This window comes from Equus przewalskii, chromosome 8 (assembly GCF_037783145.1).
Source record: "Equus przewalskii isolate Varuska chromosome 8, EquPr2, whole genome shotgun sequence".
Classification (NCBI taxonomy): Eukaryota; Metazoa; Chordata; class Mammalia; order Perissodactyla; family Equidae; genus Equus; species Equus przewalskii.
Genome location: NC_091838.1, coordinates 14,267,708 through 14,280,191, shown reverse-complemented (window position 1 = coordinate 14,280,191; position 12,484 = coordinate 14,267,708). Strand labels below are relative to the sequence as shown.

The 12,484-nt window shown below is 49.8% G+C and overlaps 1 protein-coding gene and 1 long non-coding RNA gene across 4 annotated transcripts in view; one reads left to right on the top strand and one right to left on the bottom strand.

Moving 5' to 3' along the window:
- Nucleotides 1-471: 471 nt before the first annotated feature.
- MSC (musculin) lies at nucleotides 472-3,671 on the bottom strand. Its single transcript, XM_008515623.2, has 2 exons — nucleotides 2,466-3,671; nucleotides 472-1,555 (listed from the first exon to the last, which is right to left on the bottom strand). The coding sequence occupies exons 1-2, from the start codon at nucleotides 2,973-2,975 to the stop codon at nucleotides 1,469-1,471; spliced, it is 597 nt and encodes a 198-aa protein (XP_008513845.2). The 5' UTR covers nucleotides 2,976-3,671; the 3' UTR covers nucleotides 472-1,468.
- Nucleotides 3,154-12,484, top strand: part of LOC103548062 (uncharacterized) — a 126,158-nt gene continuing 116,827 nt past the window's right edge. For all 3 annotated transcript variants that reach the window (XR_011543360.1, XR_011543359.1, XR_011543361.1), the window contains exons 1-2: nucleotides 3,154-3,290; nucleotides 3,830-3,888. This is a non-coding gene — a long non-coding RNA (uncharacterized lncRNA). The remainder of the gene's footprint in view (nucleotides 3,291-3,829; nucleotides 3,889-12,484) is intronic.

The window sequence follows — 12,484 nt, the reverse complement described above, 5'->3', positions numbered from 1 at the left end:
TGAAATACAAATTGGCACCTTGTGTTATGATTTTATTCCGCAGTTAGACCTGAGACTCACCTCTCACTCCTGTTTGTGGGTTCTTGAACTACTTGCAGTTGTAAGCATTGGAGGGTGCTTTAGGCTGGAGAAAGTGTCCTGTGGGTGTGTGGTGTGCGTGGGCACAAGAAAGATGTGCACCTAATTTACCTGGAAGAGTTTATGCCTTTCAACGTGGCCCTGCCCCCAAAAGACTCTTAGGGCCTAATAAGCATCCAGTTCTTGCCTTCCAGGAACCCTTGTCTCCAGAAGAATCAGAATCATAGAAAGTAACCAGTTCCATTCAGAAACGCAGTGATGCAAACGTGATCACTACCGTTCCGCCCCAAATGACCCAAAACCCCTGTCCAGAACCACGAGGGCTCCTTTAACTTCCAGACCAAACTTCTTTAGAAGGCAACAAAGACTACACTCGGACGCACCCAGGGGCACTCGGTTTTCACAATGCGTTTTATTATTCATAAAAAAATAAATTTATTTACATTTGCTAATTACCGTGGTAGTGCAGCCGGGCGGCAGCCTTCCCCTGGGCTAGGTCGTTAGGTACCGAGCAGCCCCAGGCGCCCACCGCGCGCTCCTCCCCGAGCGACTAAGAAACTGCGCGCCGGGAGGCGGTGTTGGAGGAGGGAGCGACCCGAGCTTGGAGGGGGCGGCCAGGTGGGGACAGTCAGGAGTCGGGGAGGGCACGCTGCAAGGAGGTGGGAGGAAGGAGTCGAGGGAGGCCCGAGGAAGACCAGAGCCTGGTGCAGGTGGGCGCAGGGGACCCGGAGCGCGCCGGGCCAAACCCGGCTCAGGTAAAGCGTGCCTCCTTCTCTCCTGGCGCCGAGAGGTCCTCGTCCCGCCTCGCTGCCCTGTGGGATACAAACCTGGCCCAAATATGCCACTCTCCTCTCTTTGCAACTTAAAAAGATCCCCCTATGTGGGTCTCACGTGAGGACTTCAGTCTTTAAGGCCGATCACCGAGAGCGCGTTCTAACCATTGCCTAACCTTAAAAGGCCTGGGCTCTGCAGAGTCGGGCCATCACGTCTGGCTCAGCTTGGAAACGAACCCCCAGGCAGTTTGGCGCTGGGCTCAGACCGCAGCGCGGGGGGTTAGTCTACACTGCTAGAGCCCGAGGTCGGATCTGGGTCCGCGCTCTCGACTGAAGGAGGCTCCTTCTGGAGAGGTAAAGTGTCATCGCCCAGATCCCAGGCAGCCGGAGCCGTGGGCGCCCTGCGAGGACAGCCACGCCGCTGACCCTCCGGCTCTGCCCCCCAGGCCCGCCAGCTGTGCTGTTCACAGTTCGCGCGGGGGTGGGGGTGGGGTCTAGAAGACTCCAATGGAACTTTCTTCCCATTCTCTGGGGGTTCTCACGCTGTCTCCTTTCTCTCCGTGGCCCCCAAAACACGCGCTTAATCAATAACCTCATCGAATGGGTTCGAGTTCGATCTAAGCGGTGGTCCCACATAATCTGTTGGCTGCGGAAACTTCTTTGGTGTCAGAGTCGGGTCGTCCCGAGACCACAAATGGCCACGTCTGTAAAATCAAAAAAGAGCGTCAGATACTGGAGGAGCCCAGATAAAGAGTCCTGTCTCAAACCGAAACCGCTCTCCCTGAGCGAACCCTGGAATATCCCTGGCCTTGAGTAGTTCAGATTTTATCAGTGTTCTGAGAATTGGCGTGTCTTGTCTCTAAACTAGGATTTTAATTTTACTGGAGTTTGATTACGTGAGCCCCGAGACGTCGGTCTGTGCTTCCTCCCGGACTTGCCCTCAGGATGATTCGGTGAGACTTGCAAAAGTTTGGGATTTTGTGGTTTAATTCCCTTCCCCCAACACACACACACACACACACACACACACACACACACACACACACACTCAGTCCTCCGCTCCAAGTAGGAACTGGGATATGATCTTTCTCAAGCCAGGAGAGTTGGCAGGTTGGAGAGGGGCTTTCCAGACAAATCCCATTTGGGGAAACCTCTGCTTTTCTGCGCTAATTAAAAAAATCCAAAGGCTCTTTATAACAGAGTTTGGTCGTCCCTCCTCCTTTCGGAAAGTAGGGCTTGTTGAACCAAACCTGTCAGACTCTTAGCTGGAAAAAGCTGGGCGAGGGAGATCTGCCATTCAATCTGCAACCGGGCAGTAGACCCAGCTGGAACCCAGATTCACCCCGGAAGTAGGATATTAACCAATAGCTGTCACTGGGCAAAGCACCAAGTACAATGATGAGAATGATGCAAACCCAGAAGGGTGGATGGCTCTTCTCCAGGAAAATGGCTGGCCCCTCTCGTGATTTGGGAGAAACTAAACTGGCCTCCTCACCACCCATACCAGAACCCCCGTTTCGGCGGTTCTTCCCAGCGGCCTGATTCTGCCCGGCGCCCGGGAGCGCTCTGGGCGTCTCCTGGCCGCTCGCCCCCGGCCTCGCACAGCGCCCCTACCAGGTTCACCGGGTGCACGTAGCCGTTCTCGTAGCGGTCCTCCTGCAGCAGCTGCCGCAGGTGCGCGATGTAACTGGAAGCCAGCCGGAGCGTGTCCAGCTTGGAGAGCTTGGTGTCGGGGGGCACCCAGGGCAGGCTGGTCTTGAGCCTGGAGAAGGCTTTGCTCAGCACGCGCATCCGGGCGCGCTCGCGGGCGTTGGCCGCGTTCCGCTGCGACTGCTTGCACTCGGCGGCCGAGCCCTTGGGCGGGAGGGGCTTTTTGCCGCCGCCGCTCCCAGCCACCCCGGGCCGCTTCCTCTTGCAGCCTCCAGCGCCGCCGGCCGCGCCCAGCGCACACTGCTCCTCCTCGCCGTCGAGGTCTTCCTCCTCGGCCGACGAGTTGTCACTGGGCGAGATGTAGCTGCGCTGGGCGCCGCGGAGGGGCGGCCTCTTAGAGGCGGGGACCGGGTACCCCCGCTGCAGCCCCCGCGGCTCCATCTCCTCGGGGTCGCTCACCGAGCCGGTGGACATCGCTGCGTCCCCCAGGCCCCAAGCGCGCCCGCCTTCCTCTCCCAGGCCAGTCTCGCGGTCTCCGCCTTCCGCTCCCTCCCGGAGGCGGGGGCCAGGCCGGACTCGGAGAAGGACTAGAGACCCGAGTCGGGAAGCGCGGAGCGTGAGAGCAAGACCCGCCGCGGACCCCGGAGAGCGCGGCCGAGACGTCGGCGGCCCGGCCCAGGCTCGGCGTGCACACCCGCGAGCTGCGCCTTTCGAGAGGACTATTTATCTGTACTCCTCGGAACAAACCACCCCAGGCCAAGAAGAGGGGGTTGGAAAGGGGGGCAAGAGGTGGGGCAGGGGCGTGGAAGGGGTGGGGACCGCTTTTCTGAGCTCAGAGGATCTGCTGGTGGGGGCGGGGGAAGGGGAAGTCTCTGCTGAGCCGAGATCTGGACCCTGGGGTGGGGGCGGGGGGTGGCGATGGCCCCTCAGACTGTCAGCGCGAGCTAAGCGTGCGCTGGGCTAGTGATGGAGGGGACCTTGTTCGTACCTACCCCACTTCCACTCCCAACTAATCTTAGCGATGGTGAAGATTGCCAGACCCTTAGAACCCCAGGATGGCTACCTCTGCTTCTCTACCAGTTTTCAGGAGAACTCTGTTTTCCAAGTTCATCGCTCATAGGGTATGACTGAGTATCCAAGGCTGGCCCCACACAGGAGTAAAAGCAAAACAAGCAAACGACACTGAACAGCCCACAAGTTACCTCGCGTTTTCTTCCTCCTCCTTTTCTTTTAGCATCACTTTATGATTTACAAAGCACTTTACTCTACATCCGTTCGTTTCATTTTCAAACAACGTCTGTGACTCAAATATTATCTCCCCTTTGCAGAACTTGAAGCTAAGCCGCAGAGATAGATGCTGAGTAAAGGACCCCAAATCTCCAGGCTGGTGAGTAGAGTATGGACCCAACATCCGTGTTTAGATCTCCGGACCCTCGATATTCCTATCCTACCCGCCTCCCCACCACACACCACAGGATGTTGTATCTGCTATTTTCTACTGTCTTGAGAGTTCCATGTGTGATTTTGATTTTACACCACAATAAGAAAGAGGATCCTGCCCCCACCCTTTGAGTGAGTTAAAGTCTAGGGAATCGATTACTCTTTTGGCTTGTGTCTTGAAGAGCATGCCCCTGGAAGCAGAATGCTAAGTCAGCACAATCGTCCAACTTCAAAAACGACAAATAGCACCCAGAATTATCGTGACCCACGTCAACCAAAAATAAAACATCCTACCCCCAGCCCCCGAAGGAAATAAAACAAAACTGTGATCTCATCACTTTCTAACTCCAAGGGCCTTTGCAATACGTAGTCCGGGGATGTGTACTTATTTTGGAAGGAACACCAATGGCCAGCTACTGAGTGCCTGCTGTGTGCCGGTCACTGAGCAGGCGCCACGTGACAGCCCACTGAGTAATGAAAACAAACCAAAAAAACCCCCTAAAACAACAACTAAAGAATTAAAACTTTCTGAGGTTGGAATATGGTTACTCCGTTTTCCAACGAGGAAAGTGAGTCTTCACACCCAATTTAGGTTTTCTTGTGCTTCCCGTCAAAGCCCAAAGGCTCCCAGGCTGAGCGAAGCGCAAGGAGATGGACGTGCCGGCAGCGCGGGGCAGGGCAGGCAGAAGCCACAGGGCCAGCCTCGCTCCGCGACTCCTCGAGCAGAACAAATGCGCCAGGCTCCGTGCCTGAAGTGCCGCAACAGGTGGCTGGCCCGGGCTGACTTCATCACTCAGGCATCGTTCCACCTTCGTCTGTCTCCCAGGCCATGCTTCCCTCGTGAGGGATGTTTCACACAACCCCTCCCGCTCGCGCCCATTTGCAGAGGTTTTCTCTCGGTAAATTTTGTCATTTTGTTGGGGGCGGGGGAAGGGCTCCTTCTAAGATCAGTGGAATAAAAAGATCACTCGCTCTCAGTTCTCTCTGGGCTAGGAAAAGGAAAGCACAGGGAGTATTCCACAGAGCGAAGGAATCTGTCCTGGAGCACTTGAACTTGAACTTGACTCTAGGCGCGCCAGGCGAAGGAGGGAAGCAGAAAAAGAGAAGGGAGAGCAAAAAGATGTCAAGGGGGAGATCCCAGGCTAGCTTTTTGCTGGCCTATTGATTACTTGAAGCTATCAGTATAAATACAGCCTCACACATTAGAGGCAGGCATATAGGTTTTAAAAATCTGGATTGTTTATACAGGTGCAGAACAAAGTCTTTCTTTAGAAAAGATTAATGGCGGGGTGAGCGCTAGATTTTCTCTAAACAGTCGCAAAAACTGTACCCAGCCTCAGCGCTAAGCGGGTCACGGCCAGTTTCTTTTTCTTGAAGGAACTGCCTGGCTCCAACAATTTTTGCTTATTGTTTTCGTAGCCTTTTCCTTTCCTTGTTCCTTCTTTCTTTTCCTTCCTCTTTCCGTGTTTCTTTCCTTCCTTCCTTTCTTTTTCCTTCTCTCTCTTCCTCTTCTTCTCTCCCTCTGTGCTCTTTCAAAAAAGACAGCTATCTTCTCAATTTTTCTTTTGTCTTTCTATCATTTTCCCTTTCCCGTCATCTCTTTCTAGATGTATTTTCATTCTCTCACTCTTTTTTCGAGGTTGCAGACTCCTAATAAAGATCAGGAAATGTATCCTCATGTACATTTCATATTAGTATAGAACCGCAGTTTGTTGTAACATGTTTCTAATGCTATCTGATGTTTGTCACTGCTTTACACTTTCAAAACGCTTTTATTTTTCCTTCTCTCTCAATGATTACAACAGCCCCATGAATCGATCAGTTCAAGTACAGCTTTCTCTTTTGAAAACCCAGTTGTTTTAATTGTTTTGGCAAGTTACCCCTTGCAAATGAATAATAAAGCCTTTATTTTTGTATTTTAAAAAAGCACATTTTTGTATTTTAAAAAAGCACATTTGCTGCTGCTTTACAACCTTTTAGATCTATAACATGGACATACAGTTGTTTATGGTGTGCATTGATGGTCTTCAAATTCTCTAAGATGTTCTTTTTAAGTATGCAATAGGGAGGGAGGTTAAAGTTACATTATAAAACAAACGTTAATATATTTGATAATGTTTTCTAATCCTGACTCTCCTACTCATTGGCTGTATGACCTTTGGCAATTAACTTTTCCTGAGGCCCAGATTCCTAATCTATATAATGAACTATCTATCTTGTTGTGAGAAAGAAAAAGTAGAAGAGCAATTGCCTGGGCCAGAGCCTGAAACAAGGGAAAGATGGATAAATGCTAGTTCTTTTTATTACTGTGAATTGCCTTGCCCACACCACACAGCTAGTAAGCGACGGGGCCTGGAGCTGACCCAGGTTTTGTGCTCCAGGCCTTGTTCTGGGTTAAAATGGCGCCAGGCCATGTTCTTTCTCTACCCGCTGGCTTGTAGGGTCTGAAGGGCCCGGTGCCATCGCTTCACATTTTCTGCAGATCTCCTCAGGGACCTCACTGAGGGAAAATAGATGGGACTGCATTAGAAACTTCTTCCTTCTCCACTTTCTCTCCTCCTAAAGTCACAGCACTTCTCCAAGCCTCACTCTTCCCTATTTGAAAACTGGGATAAAACTCCTAAATCAGAGTTACCAAAAGGACTAAATGAGGTTGGAGGGTATGTAAAAGCAGCATGCTTGGATGTAACACAGAAAGGTGCTTAATAGGTTAAAATATTCAAAAATGCAGACTTTGGTTTTCTAAAAAAGGAGAATGAGGTGGGATGGTAATTACAGGCCATAGAAAAGATGGCCTTTCAGTGCCGCCCCCTCCCCCCCAGCTCTGTAGTGGGACTGGCTGAGGACGTCTGAAGCTGGGCAGGGCAGGTGTGGGAGAGCAGAGGCTGCATCTATCTTCTGTGAACACCAAGTCAAAACACATAGTAAGTAGGTGCTTAAGAAATGGTTGATGTGGGAATGCATTTGAATGGGTAAAGCTCTCCCCACAGGACTTCCCTGGTGGTGTGTCCCCACAGCCTCGTGAGGTTCTGACCTGTCAGGTTGGCTGAAGAAATTGCCCATACCTTTGGGATCACTCCTACTTTTGATCTAGGAAAACAAAGAGTCTAGGTCAACACTGGCCAATATGGAAGCCGCTTGCCACGTGAGGCTGTTGAGCCCTTGAAATGTGACTAGTCAAGTACACTACTGTAAAATATACCCCAGATATTGAAAACAATATGAATAAAAGAATGCCAAATATCTCATTAATACTTAAAAAAATTATATGTCAAACAATAATAATATTTTGCATATATTGGGTTAAAGGAAATATTATTAAAATTAATTTCACTTGTTTCTTATTTTTATAATATGGCTACGAAAAATTGAAAATTACATCTGTGGCTCGCATTGCATTTCTATTGGATAATTCAGGGATTAACTGTGTAGCCATGCATTGAGTGGCTACTTTTTGCTGTGGCAGGTGTTGGTGAGACGGACTCCTGCCCCCTCGGAAGGCATAGTCTCGTGGGAAAAAGCGTGATAATGTGGGGCGCGCACATTACGTCACATCCTTTCTCGCCTATCCCAGTCATCTGGCCTGCGCCTCACCACGTGCACCTGGTCTGGTCTAATCCGCCCAAACCCAGGACGCCAGGAGAAACGCTTCCGGTTTGGATCTCCGCAGCTCCTGGTAATGGAAACCTCAGCCCCGGAGAGGCCTTGGCTCGCTTTTCCAGGCAGGACAGGCCACCCTGCGGACGCCGGCCTGGGCTCGGTGCCCAGTACCTGGGCCTCTTCAGAGCAGCCCTGGGTACAGAGTAGACGCACAGGCCAGGGAGATGAAGGCTCAAGGTCATGGGATGTTCGAGTCACGTACTGTGCAGGTCACGTGGGATGCCAGTCACGTGAGGGGCAGGTCACTTGGAGGCAAGTCGCTTGGGGGCACAGAGTGTGACCAGCCTTTCCCTAGGCCCAGGCTCTTCTTCCTTTATCCACGCGAAGCCCTGAACCCAGCTCCAGGTCCGGGCAGTTTGTGTCTCGGGCGCATCCTGAATGTCCCCACGCCCCCTGCCTGGGAAGGAAAGGAGCTCCTGGCATTTGATGCCCACCAGCCACATGGTTGGGCACCTGTGGGAACAGTGGAATCGACCAGAGGAGTCCTCTGTCATCCAGACACAACCATCCCCTGCTGCTGGTTTATTCATCCAAGAAGTGTGGCAAGATTTTTGCCTCCTCAGAGCCCGGTAAGGCCTGAGCGTGGAGAGAGGCCAGTGCCAGGATGCATCAGGCTTGGGGAGGCTGAAGGCAGAAAAGCCAGGGTTAGGAGTGAAAAGGGAGACGGAAAGTGAGAAGACGCCGAGACCTGATTTCCTCTGCCATTCAGGAGAGGAAATAAAAATCCTCGTTGATATCTTGACAACTACAGATGCACGTGGCTTTGGGAAAAGATTTTCTTTTAAAGCTGTATTTGTGGATTCTAGGGAGGCTGCGCCAGTGTGTAACTGTTCTGCAAACCCCGGATTCCACCTGGAATGTCGTGTGTCTGCTGCAAATCACTTTGACCACTCAAGCAGTGGAGTACAGCAGCCCAGCTCTCGGGGAAAAAGCCCTGCGGTGAAGGTCTCCCTTGGAGGCCTGTTTGCAGAATCCCTGGACCTCATTGATTTGGAGAATCCTGAAGGGCAAACAAGTCTGGCCTGTGGCTTGTGGGTCTGCGAGCAGTCTTGTTTTAAGAAATCCCTTGAGACAGCTTTTCACTCTTAGGCAGAAGCCAAGAAACTTGTATCTCGGGAGATTTTTCTTTGACTGTTGATTTTTATTGGCAGTACTTTGGGAATGTGAAAATACTCCATTATGGAAACATCCCTTGAAATGCAGCACACGGCTGTGGTCTCCAGTATGTGGTCCTGGCCCTGTTGGATTTAGTTGTGGAGTTAACCTAGGAGAGAATGACCTCCTGCCTTGTGGCACGTACTGGTGCTCTGCTGCAGACATCAGGAGATCTCTGCATCTACCGGCTGAGTGGCCTTGGGCCACTTGGAGCTGTTTCTCTGTGTAGAGCCCACCTCCCGGGTGGTGGTGAGGCTCAACACGACTGCCAGTGTGCAGGCTCCCCTGGAGGCCATAGAGCATTGTACAAGGTCAGTTATTACGTTATTGTCCCCATTCTCTCTCCTACGGGCTCATTCTTTCTCTCCTTCCTCTCCCAATAGTAGTGGGCGCTGCTGCTCATTTAGCAGCCCTCCGCCGCGCACCCCCATCCCTTATAGGACATCAAGTGAAAAGTAAATGCCTCCTGGCGCCAGAAGGAAGTTCTCATGTAATAGATACTTTGTGGTGTCAGAGAGCAAGGATTCTGTACACTTTGTCAACCAGTCCCTTCATCAGCTCTTCTGTAAAAGATGGGGCCTGGCTTATTTACGTACAAACTTTGTTTCTCCGGCTCTAAGCTCCCTGACCTGCAGTTCTGAAGTGAGCTCTCATAGATGATCAGACAGCAGGGGGGTGTTTTGGGAAAAATGCCCACTTTTTCTGGATGTGTTTTTTCCTTGGTTTATTTGTGCTGCTCTGCCCAATTAGCAAGGATAACGAGCCAGTTAGCTTGCAGGGAGGGGGGAGCCGCAGTTACATTCCTCTTTAGGTTTCAGTCTCAAAGGAGACCTCCTGGAGGATGTTGGAAAGAGAACTAGGTAAAATATCTTCCTGTCTTGTTCCATCGCCCTGCTCCTGTTCTTTCTTAGATGGCCACGTTCAGGCAACTTCCTTTAGGGAAGAGAGGAGCAGAATTAAAATAAAGAAGAAGAAAATGAAAAGACCAAACTGTAAGCTCAAGGAAGGCAGAGATTGTGTCTTGTCCTTCTGGATATCCCCAGTGTCCAGCAGCTTATGAAAGGCACCACCTAAATATTTGATGATTGAAAACATTCACAAACACATGAGCCAAATCCAGTCTGCACCCATGGTTAATGGAGACGCACACTCATTTAACCAACTCAGTTTATTCCTATGTACTCTACCCTACAATCAACGCTTACTGGAACCCAATTACATTTCTCATTCACTGAATGGATGCTAAAGAATATTTCCTGTTTGCAAATGTAGCTTATATATCTTATCTACTTATCATATACTCCACTTGCCACAACCCCAGAGTTAATTCTAAATAACCAAAGAATTACATTTATAAACATCACAACAACAAGGTTTCTTCTTATAAAAATGAAATCTAGTCTTAAATACCATTTGTAACACTTTTTTCCTAATGGAAAAAATTCAGAATTTTCATAAAATTTTAGAGGCTCACAGACCCAAAAAGCCTCAGATTAGATCTTTATCATAGAGTAAGGAGAGAACGGAGCCTTTAACAGTCCACAGTTTTAATGGGTGAACAGAGAAGGAGGATTTGGAGAAATCAAGGCAGTAATCAGAGAGATGAGAGGAAAACCAAGAGAGAGGAGTGTTATTGAAAGCAAGGGAGCAGTTTCAGGAAATAGTGGATGGGGACTTCCAGTTGCGATGGTTTGGTTGGGTCACATTTTGAAGCTTCCGCTGAGCTCCAAACGCATAGCAATAAGAGTTAAGGTATAAAAATAGGCAGCTGAAATGACATAGCCATGTTCAAAAACAAGAAAAATCCCTCTGTGGACCAGGAGTGGAACCGAAAGCAAATACTGAGTGGGGTTGAAGCTTCTGGCTCGTCCTCGGCGTCGGCTCCAGGCAGGAGTATGCAGGAGTCGAGTTCCTTTGCAGACAAGGGGAACGTGACTGGCCCATGTGAGGAGCGAGGCTGACCTGGGTCAGTGCTGCCATTAGGATGCTGGAGCAGGGCTTCACCTTTGTGAATGCAACCACTACGGAAGCAGAGGGAAGCAGGCCCAGCCAGCGGAGTGGCTCTGTGACTGTCATTTTCAGTTGTCTTTTTCTCTTAATTGTGGGTCACGTTTTCCTGCTGCTTTGCATGCCTGGTAGCTTTTGTTTGGATGCCAGACATTATGAATTTTACCTTTTGGATGTTGGGGATCTTTGTGTTCCCTGAAATGTTATTGATCTTTTGCTCTGGGATGCAGTAAAGTTAGTGCAATAGTTGGAAATAGTGTAATCCTTTTCAGTCCTGCTTTTCAGATTGGTAGAAGGAATCAGGACATTGCTCGTTCTAGAGCTAATTCTTCCCCCTACTGAGGCAAGACTCTTCTCAGCACTCAGCCCAGTGCCTCGTGAATCATGAGATTTCGCAGTCGGGCTGGAGCAGGTGTTATTCCTGGCCCTGTGTGAGTACCTGGCACTGTCCCCTTTAATCTTTTTTTTGCTGGATCTTCCTTCAGCCTCTGGGTGTTTCCTCACCCTCTGCAGATCTCCAGAGTTCTTTCTCTGTGCATCTCCTTGCTCTCTGGTGCTCTGTTCTGGGAATTCTAGCTGCTTTGTTCTCTCCAGTCTCCCAGCTCTGTCTTCTCAACTCAGGGAGTCTGCTTGGGTTCTCCCTTCTTGCTCCTCAGCCTGGAAACCTCTGTCACAGCAATATCTGGGGCAATTATAGCCTTTCCTTGTTTGTTTCCCATCTCTCAGGGTCCACTGTCCTTCATGGCCTTGTGCCCAGTGTTTGGAGAACCATCATTTCATATATTTTGCTTGTTTTGTGGTTGGTGGTCGAAGACTGAGTCTTACCTCTGGTCCTTAATCCTGGCCACAGGTGGAAGTGTTTGGAATCACACCTTAGTAGGAAACTATTTTCTTTCCTTTTGTATTTAAGGGTGAGAGTTGCTTAAGCATGCTTGTATCTTGGGCAAGAGATTACAGATATTAAAAATATGAGAAACAGAAGGAAATAATGATGGGCCAAGAGGGGGTAGAAGGAGATGGGAAGTTAGCTTTGAAGAAGAGAAGATAGACCTCTTTGCCTGAAGTGAGATGAAAGTAAATAATGTAGGATGCCACTGTAGATCAGTAGAGGTGTGTAACGAGAAGCTAAGAGATTAGCCCCTGATGGTCTCTGTTTTCTTGGTGGAATATAAATTCAGTTTATTGACTTAGAATAGGCAAGTAGGCATGAGATGTCGGATTACCAGAAGTGGGAAATGTGGGGAGTAACCGTGTTGGAGAATATAAGAAGGGTTTGATTAGGTGTAAGGAAACGTATTTCAAAGCAGTTTTAATGCCCCGGTGAGGTTGACTGATTGATACTTATACCCATTAACAAATGTGAAGTTAGCTAGCGCAATGATTGATACGTAGTGGTTTTCAGTTAGAAATAGTCGAATCTTGATAGTAAGATTGCCTGTTTCCATCTTTGGTAGGAAGAACTTGCAGGAGTGAGCCATTAGTGGGTTCCTTAGGTTTCGCTGGGGCGGAGAGGTGACTGAGGAGCACGGAGATTAGGGAGACACTTGGAGAGACTTACGTGGAGCTTCTACAGTCGAGGACCCGTGGTATGCAGGAAGGAGGCAAATGAAGGCATACTTTTTTTCCTTTTTCGGGTAAGTGGAAAGGGAAGGCTTTGCGAAGACACAGAACCACGGTGTTGTAGAAGTCGCGAGGGTGCCATTAACGTAGAATGCAATGTG

Coding starts and splice junctions, on each gene's coding strand:
- MSC (XM_008515623.2), bottom strand. CDS start 2,975: ATGTCCACCGGCTCGGTGAGCGACCCCGAGGAGATGGAGCCGCGGGGG. Junction 1,556..2,465: donor ACGTGCACCCGGTGAACCTG/GTAGGGGCGCTG, acceptor TTGATTTTACAG/ACGTGGCCATTTGTGGTCTC.